The sequence below is a fragment of the Aquarana catesbeiana genome, linkage group LG13 (assembly GCF_042186555.1).
Source record: "Aquarana catesbeiana isolate 2022-GZ linkage group LG13, ASM4218655v1, whole genome shotgun sequence".
Classification (NCBI taxonomy): Eukaryota; Metazoa; Chordata; class Amphibia; order Anura; family Ranidae; genus Aquarana; species Aquarana catesbeiana.
In genome coordinates, this window is record NC_133336.1 from 54622527 (window position 1) to 54641208 (window position 18682).

The 18682-nt window shown below is 42.1% G+C and overlaps 1 protein-coding gene across 3 annotated transcripts in view; it reads right to left on the bottom strand.

Annotated features, from left to right (window-relative positions):
- AKT1 (AKT serine/threonine kinase 1) overlaps window positions 1-18682 on the bottom strand; it is a 224665-nt gene that overhangs the window by 63122 nt on the left and 142861 nt on the right. For all 3 annotated transcript variants that reach the window (XM_073609535.1, XM_073609534.1, XM_073609532.1), the window contains 5 exons: window positions 15781-15928; window positions 12198-12329; window positions 12045-12110; window positions 11221-11289; window positions 4143-4268 (listed from right to left, as the gene is read on the bottom strand). In XM_073609535.1, coding sequence (XP_073465636.1) covers window positions 4143-4268; window positions 11221-11289; window positions 12045-12110; window positions 12198-12329; window positions 15781-15928 — 541 coding nt within the window. The remainder of the gene's footprint in view (window positions 1-4142; window positions 4269-11220; window positions 11290-12044; window positions 12111-12197; window positions 12330-15780; window positions 15929-18682) is intronic.

An 18682-nucleotide genomic window follows, 5' to 3' on the forward strand; every position in this document is an offset into this window, starting at 1 on the left:
CTGGTGCAAGGGAAAGAGTCCGCTTAAATGAAGGACCTTTATACTTTCTTTTGACTGGCAAAAGAGTACTTTTCCCACTAGAAATCATTTGGATGTATTTGTCCAAATCCTCCCCAAATAGCAGTTTTATCCCTATAAAAAGGGAAACCAGTCAGGAGCCTTTTGCAAGGTGCTTCGGCTGACCAATTTTTTAACCACAGGATCCTACGCATGTGTACTAGCACAAGTGCAAGGCGGGATGCCTGGTGAATGCATCTATGGCAAAACATAATGCTTTTGGTAGTTTGGCCAAATTCCAGGCTTGTTGTGCAGGGACCTCCTTAAAGCGGGGTTCCACTCAAATTTTTAACTTAATCTTACCCCCTTCAGTTAATTGCATAGATGTTCAAATGCGGCACGAAAAAAAATTTTATCGCTGTAATTACCTTTATTTTGTACTTTATTGTGGCACTTCCTGTCTCTCCTCCCATGGCAGTAGGCGTGTTTATTTCCCCGGCACTGCATTGTCTCCTGGGAGCTTAGCGTCAGGCTTCCCAAGATTCAGTGCGGAAACAATGATCATGCGTGTGAACAAGCTGTGAATGAACAGCATTTACCGCATCCAGGAAATCAATGCTTGTGGGCTTCACATGCCCACAAGCAAGATGGAAACAGCCAGCATCACATTTTTTTAAGTTATTCCTCAATAGAAAACAGACAGAGGCGGAAATATTACACCCAAACTGTGAGTATTATTTTGGGGTTAGCAAAGTGTCTCAATGACCTAGAAAAAAAAAAAAAAGATTGGTCACCGGACTCCCGCTTTAAGGGCTTGTCTAAACTGGTCCTTTAGTGACTGACAGATGCCTATTGCAGCGACTGCAGGCTGAGTAACAGCCCCTGCCTAGGAAAAAGAGGATTTCAACAGGAATTCCAACCTTTTATCTGCTGGATCCTTAAGCATTTGTGCATTGTCTACTGGACAAGTTAGACTTTTATTCACACTGGAAATCGCAGCGTCAACTGCTGGTAAATTCCATTTTTTTGGTGAATTTCTCCTCCATGGGATAGAGAACTGTGAATCTCTTTGGCGGGAGAAAAATGCTTATCGGGTGATCCCATTCAGCATAAAACAGCTTTTTTAGTAATGCATGGACAGGAAATGCATGCAAAGGCTGTGAAGGTTTTAAGGAACCCAAGGAAGAAACCAAAAATTTTCAGCAGACTCCGTTAGGGGTAGCATGAAAGTGGAACGAACCATCTCCGTAAGAGATTGTACCAGCAATTTCTCAGATTGCAAGGCTGAAAAGGGTTCATCTACCATTGTTTCCTCCGCAGAGGAGTAATCTGTTTGTTTTCCCTCCTGATCTCCTGAGGGTAACACATTCTGTACCCAATGTTCCCTTGGTAAAGGGTCTGAAGTGGGGGAGGGGGATCTAACACGCTTCCTATCCTTTTGGAATGGGGGATGCGATTAAAGCCGCTAATCTTCCTTCTAGGCCCTGCAGGGCGGAGGAAAATGCATCTTCAGTCACGTATACAGGGGCAGAAATGTGAGAAGCAGCTGCACCACCAATTGGTTCCAATGACTCATCCTGGCTTGCCATATCTGGTATTTCAGGAGAGGATAACAATGTGGAGGCACGACTGGAGTTCCCAGTGCCTGGGGGTGGAATTTTTGGTACCTTCTTGGTGTCTTTTTTGGAAGTCATAGTGCTAAGCACAAAAGCAGAGGCACTAAGTAAATGCACTACTTGCGGAGCAATACAATGCCGCTATAAAATTCAGCTTAGTGCTGAGTAAAAATGTATTTCCTGTACTGAAAATGCCTGCATGCATCCCTTACGTGCCCCAGCGCTCCTGTGTCCTGTGTGTCAGACCAGTACAGGAAGTTCACTCCCTTCCATCTCTTCAGTCGCATCTGAAGAGATCTTCTGTTGTGAGAAGCGTCTGTTAAAAAGTCTCAGATGCGAGCTCTGCTCATGTCCCCAGCGCCTGTGCCGTGTGCTCCACGTGGACGCTACATCCCGCACACGGCGCCGCGCTTAAGCCACGCCCCCTCGACACTAACCCGCCCCCCCGTTTCGAATTTACAGCCGTCTGCGCGCGTGCGGATGGCATTCGGGTCTGCCAGTGCAGACCCTTAGGAGGGGAGGCTCTGCACTATAGACAAGGAGACAAAAGGAGAGGAGAGGAGGAGAGGAAAGGAGAGACAAAGGCTGGGAAAAAAATAAAGCTTTTTTCAGCTGCCGTTCAGGCATGCAGAGACTGTAGATAAATGTAACCACTGTATGACACAGGGAAGCCATCATGCCTGGGGGGGGGGGGGGGGGGGGGAGTACAAGGAATCTTACCCCTCTGTTGTATCTCCAAGCCCCTTAGTTTCACCCCCCTGGCTGCTGAGACCACACATGTGCTGTTTTAGCTGGACACTGAGCTGACTGGGAAGCAACGTATTAAAGAGGGAGTCCACCTAGAAAAAAAATATTAAAAGCAAGCAGCTACAAATACTGCAGCTGCTGACTTTTAATAAATGGTCACTTACCTGTCCTGGAGTCCAGCGATGTCGGCAGCCGAAGCCGATCAATCGCTCGGCTCTTGGCTGCTGCCGCCGCCATTCTCTGTGAGGGAATCAGTAAGTGAAGCATTGCGGCTTTACTTCCCGGTTCCCTACTGCGCATGTGCGAGACACGCTGCTCGTTCTAAGTGGTCCCCACTATCTCCTGGGACCTGTGTGTTTTCCAGGAGACAGCGGGGGGGGGGGGGGGGGGTTGGGGGGTGCGGGAAGGGGTATGACTCCCGCAGGAGTCTATTCCAGGAAGTGGGTGCAAATACCTGTAGTAGACAGGTATCTGCACCCCCCTCCCCCCTAAAAGGTGCCAATTGTGGCACTGGAAGGGGGGGGGGGGAAATCAGATGAGCTGAAGTTCGGCTTTTGGGTGGAACTCCGCTTTAAGGTATGTGCATTTTACTCCCTCTAGTGGAGACTTTAAGGCATACAACATTTTACTCATGGAAGAAAACCACAGGTGGACTTTTTACAGTTCCTAGGCTTCTTCCCTTACAGCAGTATCCTGCAGCGAGGATAAGGTAACAGACAGATCCAAACTTCACCCATCAGGGCGGGCTGCATTAGCAAACCTTCAAGGACCGGGTGCCTTTTATAGCGGTTCCACTCCCTTGGACCTGTATTATCACTCAGCCAGGAAAAGCTTTTGGTAATATGACATGACCAAAAAGCCCTGGGTCCCAGGGTCCAGCCCTGCAAGGGGAGGCATTACACGCAAAACCTTGTGCTTCCTATATGAGGCCCGAGTACCATCCACCTTGGCCTCAGTGGCACTTTGGATGGATCCGGTCTATGGAGGCTGTTTAAATCCAGCAAAGATCCCTCCAGTCTGGAGCTCTTCAGAGCACATCTTCACTCGTGACCAACACCTTAGACAGTAGCAAAAAAAAAAAAACGGAGGTGTTCCCAGTATAGGAGGGGTTATAAAGGGAGGCAACTTCCTGTTTAGGGTGCGCCAGTTTCCATCACCTGAAGGTGGCCTATAACCCACATAGTAATTACCATCGTGCTCTGTGTCCCGTGATGTACAATAAAGAAAAATAAACCAAGAGGAGTTATAATCCTCCCTTACTCTATTCTAAAATGGGGGGGGGGGGGTTGCCTATAGTTTTACTTTAGGGTAAAAAAATCTTGAGCCTTTAGAACCACTTTAAGGGTGGAGGTGCGAGGCATTAAAACTGAGGATCAACTGCCTATTTTTTTATTGTCCGCCAACCCCAAGTGTAAACTAGACCACACTTTTCCAGACTCCTAGCATGTGCATGTGAAATTTGTACACATGCACAATGAAAATTGTATCTGATGCCAGGTCCTTATAAAACATTAAATGAGTGCCTACATAAGCAGCACATATGGTACGACATTGTGTGTAACACATTATGTGTCCTATAGGATCCAATGGTGCCCCTGGCAATTTGTGCTAAGCTCTTCCTTCTGGTACTCAAGTCCATTAGCCTCTAGCCTCTAGCCAACAAAGCCAGCAAGGTGCCTAATCAGATTCTGAACATTGCTGTATCTGACAGATCTACGATGGAAAAGGGTCTGACATAACACAGAACGTGACTAAAACAAAGCCAACAAGACATCGGGTTACCTTTAAATCTCTGTAAACTACATTTTTTTCCGAGTGAAGATAATCTAACGCAGAGACAATTTCTGCTCCATAAAACCGGGCTCGATCTTCGGAAAATATACGTTCTCTTGATAGATGAAAGAATAACTGAAAAGAAAATTACATCATTAGTAATCCATTCATTCCAAACCTACATAAAAGCAAACAATCATTAGAAAAAAATTAAAAATAATAAATTAAAAACTTTCTGTTCTAAACTAAAAACTACTTTAAACAAGACAAACATACTGTGTATTACATACATAGCCACCTAACAAATTTATACGAATAGATTTTTTTTTCTGCAGTTTAAGCTCAAGTGCCAGATTGTTAATCATTTTTTTATATATATGTGTGAACGAGATCTGCTGGATATTAAATATTCCCCTCACCCGACGTTAGGGGTTTAAAATTCTGGTTTCTATGTATAGTTTGTAATTATATATGTATATGGGCCAGCCATATTTGCTCACTACATATGTAGGTTCTGCTGCCTGCTTATTAATGCTAAAGGGCTTGTGTGCCTTACTGATCTTCATCTCCCTGAGAGTTCACTTCCAGAGTATCTGACTGAATCTGTTGAAAATAGAAACCCTGCAGTTTCCAACGATGTGAAACACCTACAATGCTCCTGGTAGCATAAAGATCATGTGATCCAGGCTGCCTAGGCTTTGAGTCACAGGCGGTGGCTCGGGATTGTGTCTTTTGGTAAAAAGCTGCTAGTTTTTTTCCTTTGGTCTATATTTATCATTGAGTGCTTATTAGTACTCACATTTAAATTCATAATTACATTTTTTAAGCCTAGTTTAAGCCAACACTTTTTTTCCAGCTTTGGATAGAGGAGGATACAGTGATAAGAAATCTCCGATAGGGAAACAAAAACTCATTTTAGGCCTAGTAAAACTCAAGTGGATCTGTGACGCAACACATCGGGCGGAGCTGGGTGAGGTCACTTCTTGGCTCGGCCAGAGCTCTTTGCTGGAACACATTTTTTACAAGCAGTTTACAAAATGTTTTTTAATGCGAGTGGCTTTTGCTAAATAAATACTAATCCTTCTTGATATATTCCACCATGGGTAGCCCTCTCGGATTTGTTTGAGGATGCTGTCTCAGTGATTGAATGAAGTCAATTAAAAGGGACCAGTGACAGGAGGAAGACAAAAGTGCAACATCATACAATCTGGGATCTACCATAAGCGTTGGTGACCTGTATGAGAATATGGGTCAATGTGGAAGGTGAGCAGGCACTTCAAATAGAGGTGGAACACAGTGGTACAAATATTTAAAACTGCAGTTGGGAGAAATAATATATGCTTTGAGCCACATAATTTGGACTATATTTCACGGTTTCACAATATAGACACTGGGTCTATGGCACATTTATCTCTGTATTTTGAGGACGATAGTTTTTGAGATTTGCAACACTGGGACATTGGTCTCAATTTTACACACATATGTTAATATACTACATTTTTTTTTTATCCAATTTGTATCTCCCATGATTATTCGGAGTCACAACATAGGTACATTTCAGTTTTACATTGAATATTCACTTCTAATGAAGAAAATCACACAAAGCGGACATTGAATGTATTTTTATTATCAGTGTGCCCTACACCACTTTCGTATATAGAACATCTTAAGCCTCATTCATACAGGAGTATGTGGCTATGTGTATACCCATGCCAATGGCTGTCTATGCCTGCACAGGGTGCCATTCAGGTCTATTGGAATGCAGCGACTGCATGGAAAAAACCTCTGGTTCCAATCTGACAATTCAGCCCTGCTTGGTTACCTCACATGTGTGGGGAGTGGTGTGTAGGTCACTGGCGTGACCTACCTATGCGTTCACCACTATGCATTTTTTAATCTTATTTTTACGTTGTCCCTTTAAAAAGAAAAATTCTTTAACCCCTTCTTTTATTGCGGTCGCAAGAAATGTAAAAACATCCCTTGCGATAAATATACAACATGACACGTCCTCTTTATGGAGAGATCTGGAGTCTATAAGACCCCAAATCTCTCCTCTACCTTTAAAAGCAAAAGATCAGAAAGGCATTTTTTTTCCATCTTTTGCTAAAAAAAAAAAAAAAAAAGAAAAAGAAAAAGACCTTGTTTACATGGGGCCAAAACTGGAAGTGGCGTCATGCTGTTGCTCCGGTCCTCCTAGGCCATAGAGATTAGTGGAGGCCAGCTTTCCTTCGCTCATCTCTGTGCCCAGCCACTGCCAGCACCGGATCACAGAGCTACTGAGGTAAGCCCGGAAAGCTGTGGGAAGGGGGTCGCCCCTCCTGCCACTTCTAAAAGTGATTCAGCAAGCAGCGAATCCACCACTCAAACCATTTATCAAAAAGACCGGCGGCGGAGGGAAAAATTAATACCGGGGTTATGGCATTTAGCTGCAGCTGTAACCCCGGAATTAAGCGGCAAAGTAATGATGTATTTTTCCAGTTAGGTGGTCGGCAAGTGGTTAAACTATTACTAGATGATATTGTTGATTTTGTATTATTTTAGAAAGACAATTATTTCTAGTTTAGTGCTTAGAGGGGTCCTGTAATGGCTCTGGTTAAAGAGCCGGCTCATTTAAGCTGGCCATACACAAATAGAATTTTGTTCTAAATTTTTCATTTTAAAGCGGGGTTCCACCCAAATTTTGAACAATATCTGTATGTATTTTCTTCCTTGCCTAGATGCTGACATGCCATTTAAAAAAATTTAAATCGCCGTAATTACCTTTTATTTTTCTATTCTTCTTTGCACTTCCTGGTTCTCCTCCCGTGGGAGTAGGCGTGTTTCTAGCCTCTCCCAGACTCCTGGGAGCTAGTCTCAGGCTTCCCAGGATGCCACTGAGCATGTGCGGGAATGAGCAGTGAATGCTGGGAGCACAGCATTCACCACATCCAGGAAATAAATGCTTGTGGGCTTCAAATGCCCACAATGAAGATGAATAATATAAGTTATTCTTTCCGACGAAATCTGACACAGGCGGACATATTACACACAATATGTGAGTATGTAATGCTGAGAAGAAAAGTTTGTGAATGAACTCAAAAAAAAAAAAAAAAAAAAGATAGATAGGTGGACCCCCGCTTTAAGAACACTTGTTCTATTTTCTAAGGTCACTAGCGTGATCAAATCGACATTCATTTTCAACTGCACCATAACAGTGATGAGAAAATGCGAAGAAGCAGGTGGAAAACTTTGTCTCAAACAAATTTTTACCAGTGTATGTGATTTTCTTTCAGGAAAATAGATCCATTGCAAAACTGAATGTTAATCACTTAAGGACCGCCCCACGTACATATACTGTGGCAGGGCGGCCCTTAAGTGCCAAATCACGTACCTGTACGTGATTTCTTTTCTCGGATCTGGGGTGCGTGCACCGCTGGAGTGGTTGGACACAGCGGGAGCCAATCAGCGGGTACAGCGGCCACCTGCAACGGTCCGCTAGAGAGGCAGAACGGCGGTCTGCCTATGTAAACAAGGTAGACTGTCGTTCTGTCAGAGGAACAGAGAGAGGTTGTGTTCCTGCTAATCAGGAACACAGATGTCTTTCTTTCTCCAAATCAGTCATCTCCAACACAGTTAGAAAGCATTCCCTAGGAGCAAATTTAACCCTTTGATCGCCCCTGACGTTAATCCCTTCCCCGCCAGTGTCATTTATACAGCGACCGTGCATTTTTTTTTAGCACTGAACACTGTACTGGTGTCATTGGTCCCCAAAAAGTGTCACTTAGCCCAGGTTCACACTGAGCTGCGGGAATGAAGCCGTGTGAGTTCAGCTGAACTCACACGATTTCACTCCTGCATGTTGGTTTCGATTTCGGCCGCAATTTCAGAGACATCTGTGCAAGTTTCTGCACAGATGTCAATGTAAATTGCAGCTCGAAATCGCAAAAAGTAGTACAGAAACTACTTTTTGAAATCGGTGTGGCGCCACAAATGCAGCGCTGCACAGATTGGGACGGTGCCATTGCCAGCAATTGCTGCCGATTTGACATGTCAAATCGTACCAATGTGAACCAGGGCAAAGTGTCAGATTTGTCCGCCGCAATGTCGCAGTCCCGCAAAAAAATCGCTGATTGCCATTACTAGTAAAAACAATAAAAAAATTAAAAGTCCATAAATCTATCACATAGTTTGTAGACACTATAACTTTTGCCCAAACCAATCAATATACGCTTATTGGGATTTTTTTTACCAAAAATATGTAGCAGAATACAAATTGGCTTAAACAGATGAAGAAATTCGATTTTTTACATCTTGTTATTGGATGTGTTTTATTTTATAGCTGAAAGTAAAAAATATTGTTTTGTTTTTTTTTTGTTTGTTTTTTTTTATATGTCTGTCTTTTTTTTGTTTATAGCGCAAAAAATAAAAAAACTACCAGAGGTAATCAAATACCACCAAAAGAAAGCTCTATTTGTGGGGGAAAAAAAGACATCAATTTTATTTGGGTACAGCGTTGCACGACTGCGCAATTGTCAGTTAAAGCAACGCAGTGCCATATCGCAAAAAATGGCCTGGTCAGGAAGGGGGTAAATCCTTCCGGAGCTGAAGTGGTAAAAACCAAATTACATTTTGAAGTACTTTCGAACGATATTCATCAGGTCATCGAAGGTACTGAGAATTTTTCGTACAAACATTCGTATGAATATTTGTATGAATGTATTGTATGGCTAGCTTGAACTTCGACACTTCCAAACAAATGTAAAATCGTGAAACTCTCAAAATGGTAAATAGCCATTATTACCAATCTAGTTTCTGTCGAGAGTGAACAGATCAAAGTTTACTTTTTAAGTTTGGGAAAGCTGTAAAACTGCCTACACCTGATTCCAGATTCCTGATTATCAAGTTATACTAAAATAGCATGCCTATATATAGCAAAATTTACCAGCTTAACTGCTTGCTGACCGTACAACAGATATACGTCAGCAAGGCGGCTTTGCTGTGGCAGATCACCTACCTACTTCCTGGTAGGGGGGCACGCGTGCGAGCCACTGGCGGCCTGGCCGTGCTGTGATTTAACACATCATATGTCAATCAGCGGGTGCCGGCCAATGGATTACCGCCGACAGTCTGCATTTGCAAAAAATGGCCTGGTCATGAAGGGGGGTATATCTTCCAGCGATCAAGTGGTTAAATATGGAAAAGCCAATTAATTTTTTTCAATTAAAATAACATTTTAAATTAAAAGATAATTAAGTTGAATTCTAGCCAAAGGAATTGAAAAAACACAACTGAAATACATGAACATTAAAAGGGAGTTTTTAAAAATAAAAACAAACATGCTTATACTTACCTGCCCTGTGCAATGATTTTGCACAGAGCAACCCCAATAGAATGCATGAAGATAAAAATCCTTCTGACTTTACAACCCCTTTAACCACTTAAGGACAGAGCCTTGTTTTGAGATTTGGTGTTTACTGGTTTAAAACAGTTTTTTTTGCCAGAGAATTACTTAGAACCCCCAAACATTATATATATTTTTTTCTAATGCCCTAGAGAATAAAATGGCGGTCGTTGCAATACTTTCTGTCACACTGTATTTGCGCAGCGGCCTTATAAGTGCACTTTTTTTTGGAAAAAAAATCACTTTTTTTAATTAAAAAATAAAGCAGTAAAGTTAGCCCAATTTGTTTTTATATTGTGAAAGATGATGTTACGCCGAGTAAATTAATACCCAACATGTGACGCTTCAAAATTGCACCCGCTTGTGGAATGGCGACAAACTTTTACCCTTAAAAACCTCCATAGGCGATGTTTAAAAAAAAATCTACAGGTTGCAGATTTTGAGTTACAGAGCAGGTCTAGGGCTAGAATTATTGCTCTCGCTCTAATGCCCCGTAGACATGTGTGATAGGACCTTGTTGTCGGAAATTCCGACCGTGTGTGGGCTCCATCACACATTTTCCATCGGATTTTCCGACACACAAAGTTTGAGAGCAGGATATAAAATTTTCCGACAACAAAATCCATTGTCGGAAATTCCGATCGTGTGTACACAAATCCGACGGACAAAGTGCCACGCATGCTCAGAATAAATAAAGAGATGAAAGCTATTGGCCACTGCCCCGTTTATAGTCCCGACGTACGTGTTTTACGTCACCGCGCTCAGAACGATCGGATTTTCCGACAACTTTGTGTGACCGTGTGTATGCAAGACAAGTTTGAGCCAACATCCGTCGGAAAAAATCCTAGGATTTTGTTGTCGGAATGTCCGAACAAAGTCCGACCGTGTGTACAGGGCATTACGATCGTGGTGATACCTCACCTTTGTGGTTTGAACACCGTTTTCATATGCGAGCGCTACTCACGTATGCATTCGCTTTTGCACGTGAGTTTGGCAGGACGGGGCGCGTTAAAAATTGATTTATATTTTTCTTATTTTACTTTTTATTTTTTTTTTGTATCACTTTTATGTAAACATTCCTTGTAATAGAAAATAAAAGCATGACAGGACCTCTTAAATATGAGATCTGCGGTCAAAAAGACCTCAGATCTCATATTTACACTAAAATGCAATAAAAAAAATAATAAATTGTTTGAAATAAAAAAAAAAAAAAAAAAAGAGCAATGGGCAGAAGTGACGTTTTGACATCACCTCCGCCCTGCAATGGTATGGAGACAGGTCGGGGCCATCTTCCCCTCACTCATCTCCATACCACACAGGGAGAAGGATCCGATCGACTCCGCCGCTACCTTCCGGTAAGCAGTGGAGGGCACTGGAGCGTGGTGGTGGGGGGGGGGGGGTTGTGAATCTGCCGCAGAGACCACTTTTATCTGAAAGCCGACCAACTGCTGACGAGGAAACCGGGGTTATGGTAGTTAGCTGCTGCCATAACAACGATATTCCTCTTCAAAGTGCCGACATATAACGACAGCGGTGGTCGGCAAGTGGTTAAGGTGATCGAAATCCCACCTTGATTAGTAGGTGTGCTTTCTGCTCTTGGGTTTTGGCAGATGTATAGCACTTTGCCTTGTATACCCTTAGGACACAAAAAATTCTTCTGAATATGATCCTAAAAAATCATTTCCCAAATAAAATCTCAGTACTTACCTCTCCACCATTTGCATATTCCATAACAAAACATAAACGATCGTGAGTCTGAAAGGAATACTTTAATGCCTAGCAAGAAGAAAAGAAAACAAGAAAAGGTATGTTAGCTGTGTATAGACTTTGCTTAGTATTTCTTTTTTAAAGGATAAAAAAAACCATGAACGCGGGCCAATGTGTCATACATTACTGGGTCTGTATTCCCCGCAGTTTGGTGCAAATTTGGAAAATGAGAGATTTAATCTGACTGGTGGTTGTAGTAGGAAAATAAAGTTAACATTTAGTACTCATATGTAAAGCTCAGTTTTAAAAAATAAAAAAAGGTTTTAGGAGTTCTTACAGAAATCTTTTCCTCTAATGTATATCTGAAGGCAATTTTTTTAAGTTTTGGACAGCAGAGAGGGATTATATTAAAAAAAAAAAAAAAAAAAAAGTTGTTTTAAATTTTGGATAGAATAGAGAGAGGGTTGGAACACTCATAAAAGTTTTTTACTGCTGTGTGCCAGTTTGGAAGATTCACCCTCTCCATTTATCCTAGTGAATGTTCTCACCGAGAATGAAAGTGAAAAAAATCCCACATTTTGGGTTGGTACCAGAACAGGAATAGAGGTGACATTTTCCAATAGGGACACTAGTTCTGATGACCCCATTGACGACCAGGGATTTGCTCTCACTTTTGGCTTTGGCTATGGGACAGGAAGTGAAGGGAAATCACCGCCTATTGGGAAACAGACATCAAAAAATAAATAAACCCTCTCTTACTCTATCCATAATGGAAGGAAAAAAAAAAAACACGTTTTGCTTTTAATTCTAATTGAATAACTTACCGTTAAGAAAGGGTGCCTAGAGTTCTGTAAGACGCGGTTTTCAGTCAGTGTGTGCGCTACTTCATCCTAAAATAAAAATACATTCAATGTATAAAACAATTTTGTTTATACTAAATTCGAATTTAAAAGTGTAACATTACCCACACAACTCACCTTTGCAACAATTACTTCTTTTTTTAAAATTTTCATAGCGTAATATCTTCCCGTTGCTTTTTCTTTGACTAAAATAACTTTTCCAAAGGTACCTTTCCCCAACAGCTTTAGATATTCAAATTCATTCATAGTCTGCAGATATCAAAAACAAAATAAAACTTGATGAGCTCCCTTGGGTTCACACTTTTATGTCCGTTCGCCTGCAATCTCAGTCACCACCAAGGATTAAACAGTTCAAACAACCGGTGAACAAAGTGGAAAAAAAAAAAAAAAAACGCATCCTAAAGACTCTCCAGGTATTTTACAAGTTAGCTGAAGAATCTTACAGGAAAGTTGGTAAATGGTGGAGTTGGGTGGGGGAGTACTAAATCACTAAAACAAAGCTAAGTGTAAAGTTTGGTTCTGGTTAAACACCATATCTAGGCATTAGGGAGGCTGGCTAGAAGAAGTCCTCCTCAGAGCTGGTCCCAGAGTGTTCTGGACCCAAGTCACCATAACTCCAAAACTGGGGCCGAAGAACTTCTGGACAATTCAGATTGACAGATTACGTCACTCACCTAGTCTACGTCCTTAATGTCTGAGTATTATATTATAGCAGACCTGACTTATTAGAACTAGATCTAAATCCCAATTGTACAGCACTTAATTTGCTAAAGCACTGTGCGTCAAACAATCGCTACTTTTATTTTCTTATAATATGGTTTTCATTTTTTATTTCCTTTCTTCTGACCTCCTCCAACCTCTTTCAGCCACTTCCTATCTAAATGAACTCGCTCCAGCATTGGCTGTACATCATTGCTCAGGTCCAGCTTCCTGATAGTGACAACTGTGCACCATGTAGACTTCAACACAATGGTGGCTGTCTGTACACAGACACCGACTCCCTGCTGCATAAATGAGAATGAGTATGTGAATGCGTAAAAGATGGCTTCAGCTCCAGTTCTCTGTAGAGAACTCCTCAGATGCCTTTAACCCTTTTCAGGGCTTAAGTGTAGAAGCCTGAAAAGGGCAAAATGTATCGGAGGAGTTCTCTACAGGTGGAGAACCGGAGCTGAAGCCATCTTTTACTCATCTCATACACATTTATGCAGCAGGGAGTCGGTGTCTTTGTACAGACAGCCACTATTTTGAAAGACTATTCTGTCTTGCAGCAGTCTCCACCAGGGGACCACGTGGCAGGATGACAATGCAGGAGGAGCAAGTTGTCCCCCATAACAGGAAGTCCCTGAAAAAGGACCTTCACATCAGGATCACCAGGTATTCTGGTATGAGGTTGCATATTTACAAGTATTAAAATGAGCAAATTAAAAAAAAAATGATGAATACATTAAAGCTTATATGAAATTAGTGTTTGGGTTTAAATCTCTTTTAAAGACTATTGGTCATGAATGCTGTAAACGTTTATTGCATTTAGGATGAACATGACACAAGTCCACCAGGTTCAAATTCTTAGCAGCTTCAGCCAACGGCAAAGAAAAAACTTTTTTTTTTTTAAAAAAGATGAATTTTGCCTCTCAGGGAAAATTAAATCAATTGGTCAGACTAATTTCCTAGATCAGGGCTTGGCAACCTTAAAGCGGAGTTCCACCCAAAAGTGAAAATTCTGCTTTAAGCACCCCATTACATGCCACATTTGGCTTGTCTTTTTTTTGGTGGGGGGGGGAAGCAGGTACCTAGTGTTGACAGGTACCCAGCTGCTTCCACTTCTGCTCCCATCACCTAGGCCACTCCTCCTCTCCCTCCCCCCCCCCACAATCTTCTGATACACGTCACAAGTCCCAGAAGATTGCCCGGCCAATGAGAAGGCGCAGCGGGACTCGAAAGACGTAAGCTGTCACAGCCGGGTGCCCACACTTGCAATGCCAGCGCCAAGGAGAGGAGCGAGGCTTCGGGCAGCCGCATCTCTGGACCGTGGGACAGGCGAGTCTTTATCAAAAGTCAGCAGCTACACTCTTTGTAGCTGATGACTTTTAACAAACATAAAAACGACTGGAACACTGCTTTAAAGAGGTGGAGATCTACCTGAACAACACAGGAGATGTCCAAGATCACCAGGTACAGTGTCGCCTCCTCACACCTGAATTAAACCTCTAATTGCTGCACTACCGTGCAGCAATTGCATGCATGGCACAGAATCCATGGGTTTAAATCAAGTGGTGAAGAAGCAACATATCGCCTCCTTACGACCAGTCAGCACACACATGCGGATCACTTTTCAGAGGAGCAGCAGTGCCTACTGAACTAGTGAATGAGCCCTTAGTTGCATTCAGCAGCGGCACCCTTAGGGCTCGTTCACACTAAAGTTAGGGGGTGGTAAAACAGCAGGATATAACAGAAGTCTATGGATAAGCGCAGCAAACCTGCAGGAAAGCTGCAGGTACACTGCACTGCACCCGGGAAATGGGTAAACCGCAGCACATCAGTGTGAAAGCAGCCCTATACTATTATGCGCAGTGTATTGCTTCACAGTGACCTGAAGATCTCTTCTTTCGTGCTGCCGGTACCATTCTGAGGACCACTAACCAGGATAAGAGGTGGAATGCAATTGGTATCACTCTGCATGGGACAGGAACCGGCACTACAGAGGAGACATCGGCTTATGCGGCTCTTGCTCCCTACTAACTTTACAAGTAGTCCCTCTGTATTGCACTCTGTTTGATGCTCTGAAATGGCAGGTCAGCAAGCCCAGACCGAGATCTACCAGTCACCTGTCCGTGATCTACTGGTAGAGCGCAAACTACAAGGTTGCTGACCCTCCGGCCTAGATCAACATACCATACCACTAGTAATTATAACTGTAAATATCATTAATAGCAAGAAAATCAATGCAATATTTTAGTTTTATATGCAGCAATAAAGAGAACTTGTAGCAGCAGGTTTCCCATTCATAACAAGGCCGTTACTATAGCTTTTAATTACAACTGGAGTATAGATTCACTTAAAGTGTAAGTATATCTGTCATCAGAGAAGCATCTAGCCTGCCGCTGCCAAACGCCTTCTTAAGATACTAGTTCCCCAGCTATTATGCTGATTGGCTTCAATATTTCACTAACTGGGAACAAGTATAAAGCTGGCCACATCAATCCAATTTTTGCCAGTTTCTGATGAAGCGGACGAAATTCAAGCATGGGTGGCCCCATGGGTACCCTACTGTCTGCTCCTTCTGTTTTCGGATGGAAGGATGTCAGAGTGGATAATTCCTGGTCAAACAGTGATTGGACAGTCTGACAGCACCCACTGAATTCTGTCAGCCGCCAGTGCTCCAGTAGTGGGAAATTCGGCTATCCAAATGGGTGGGGGGAGGAATCTGTTTGGGCAGCTTAGGAGGCAAGAAATTCCAGCTTTTCTTCATCATTTGTCACATGCTTGTTCTGAGTATGTCAATCTGTACTGAAAAGATAGTCAGAAACTATACATTTCCAGAAGGCCAGCAATGGCATTCCATATATTTCTCTCATGGCAATTTAAACATCACTACACCACTTATTACAGGTATATCTACCAACATTTAAACCATAAACATCAAGGACAGGAGATACAAAGGTTAGGCAACACGTAATGAAGCTCATTCAAACCAACTTACTACTTTGTGTTTTGGTTTTGAAAGAGAAACTTCCATTTCTTCTGCACCGGAGTTATCGCTCGGTGAGCCAGACCTAAAATCCATCATTTCTTCTTCTTGTTTCTTAAGGCTGTCGGCTACTGCCTGGATGGCTTTTATCCATTCTTCTCTGGAGGAAGATGAGAAAACAGGGATCAGGAGAGGTGAAAACTCCATTATACAGCATTAGGTGAGGAATACATTCTGAATTATAGACCCTTCACTTACTCACAGAGGGCCGCTCATTGATTTTCACCTGTCAGCTCATTAACTAATTTTGGAAAGCTATTGCTTGTGTGAAGCCTCAGTTCTGAAACTTGCGAACTTACCCCCCAAAAAATAGGACGGGCTTTTATATGCTGAAAGGGAAACTCAAGGCATCCTATCTCAAAGAATTGGTCATTTTGGCCTGCCATTCTTAAAAACACACTTCTATTATTTTCAATGAGCACTCTGCTACATATGCTGCATGCTCATTGGAGAAGTAATAATGCGGATTTATGATGAACCAGGAAATAAGTGTCAGCCAATGGCGTACCTAAAGGGTTGCAATCCAGACTGGGTAACTGCCATATAGGGGTACTCGGCTTCACACATACACTGCTGGGCCAGGATGGACTGATGCACCGCAGGCTCCTTGATGGGTAGATGTATGCACAGAGCAAGTCACTGTAAAGGACTTCCCCTATTCTACATAAAGAGTCGTGGGATCTGTGCAGTGCTACTCAGGTGTATACACATGTATAGACATTCAGAGTCGCTGGTTTTAGTACAGAGGCATATATTATTATATCATGAAACACAAAAATGTAAAAATATAAAAATCATCAACTTTTTTAGAACATATAAAAGTAAAATTAGTTAAAAAAAAATTCAGCAGAAGATTTTTTTTTTTTTTAAACAAATTTCCATACTTCAATCTCAATGTGTTTTGTGAAACATAGTACACATTCAAACTCCTGATGTGAAGTGAACTATGTTTCATGAAACGCAATGAGATTCATGATGGATTCCATCTTTCTTCCCTAATGAGCACAATTACCGATGGCTTTCCTTATGGAGAATCTTTCCAAATATGGAAAAGTGTAAAAAAAAAAAAAAAAAAGAAAAAAGAAATAAATTAAAAACCACTGTTCCTGGTGCATTTTCTTGTCGAAATTTTACTTTATACAGTCAGGTCCATAAATATTGGGACATCAACACAATTCTAATCTTTTTGGCTCTATACACCACCACAATGGATTTGAAATGAAACGACCAAGATGTGCTTTAACTGCAGACTTTCAGCTTTAATTTGAGGGTATTCACATCCAAATCAGGTGAACGGTGTAGGAATTACAACAGTTTGTATATGTGCCTCCCACTTTTTAAGGGACCAAAAGTAATGGGACAATTGGCTGCTCAGCTGTTCCATGACCAGGTGTGTGTTATTCCCTCAAAATCCCTAAAGCAAGGTCCAGAGTTCATTTCAAGTGTGCTATTTGCATTTGGAATCTGTTGCTGTCAACTCTCAATATGAGATCCAAAGAGCTGTCACTATCAGTGAAGCAAGCCATCATTAGTCTGAAAAAACAAAAACAAACCCATCAGAGAGATAAAAAAAAAACATTAGGTGTGGCCAAATCAACTGTTTGGAACATTAAAAAAAAAGAACGCACCGGTGAGCTCAGCAACACAAAAGACCCGGAAGACCACGGAAAACAACTGTGGTGGATGACCAAAGAATTCTTTCCCTGGTGAAGAAAACACCCTTCACAACAGTTGGCCAAATCAAGAACACTCTCCAGGAGGTAGGTGTATGTGTGTCAAAGTCAACAATGAAGAGAAGACTTCACCAGAGTGAATACAGAGGGTGCACCACAAGATGTAAACCATTGGTGAGCCTCAAAAACAGGAAGGCCAGATTAGAGTTTGCCAAACAACATCTAAAAAAGCCTTCACAGTTCTGGAACAACATCCTATGGACAGATGAGACCAAGATCAACTGGTACCAGAGTGATGGGAAGAGAAGAGTATGGAGAAGGAAAGGAACTGCTCATGATCCAAAGCATACCACCTCATCAGTGAAGCATGGTGGTGGTAGTCTCATGGCGTGGGCATGTATGGCTGCCAATGGAACTGGTTCTCTTGTATTTATTGATGATGTGACTGCTGACAAAAGCAGCAGGATGAATTCTGAAGTGTTTTGGGCAATATTATCTGCTCATAGTCAGCAAAATGCTTCAGAATTCATTGGACGGCGCTTCACAGTGCAGATGGACAATGACCCGAAGCATACTGCGAAAGCAACCAAAGAGTTTAAGGGAAAGAAGTGGAATGTTATGCAATGGCCAAGTCAATTACCTGACCTGAATCTGATTGAGCATGCATTTCACTTGCTGAAGACAAAACTGAAGGGAAAATGCCCCAAGAACAAGCAGCAACCGAAGACAGTTGCAGTAGAGGCCTGGCAGAGCATCACCAGGGATGAAACCCAGCGTCTGGTGATGTCTATGCGTTCCAGACTTCAGGCTGTAATTGACTGCAAAGGATTTGCAACCAAGTATTAAAAAGTGAAAGTTTGATGGATGATTGTTAATCTGTCCCATTACTTTAGGTCCCTTAAAAAGTGGGAGGCACATATACAAACTGTTGTAATTCCTACACCGTTCACCTGATTTGGATGTAAATACCCTCAAATTAAAGCTGAAAGTCTGCAGTTAAAGTACATCGTTTGTTTCACGTCAAATCCATTGTGGTGGTGTATAGAGCCAAAAAGATTAGAATGGTGTCAATGTCCCAATATTTATGGACCTGACTATGTTCAAATACAGTTGATGATTTTTCTATTTGTGTGTTTCATGGCCTGCAAAAAAGTCCCACGAGCAAGAAGTTTTGACTTGTT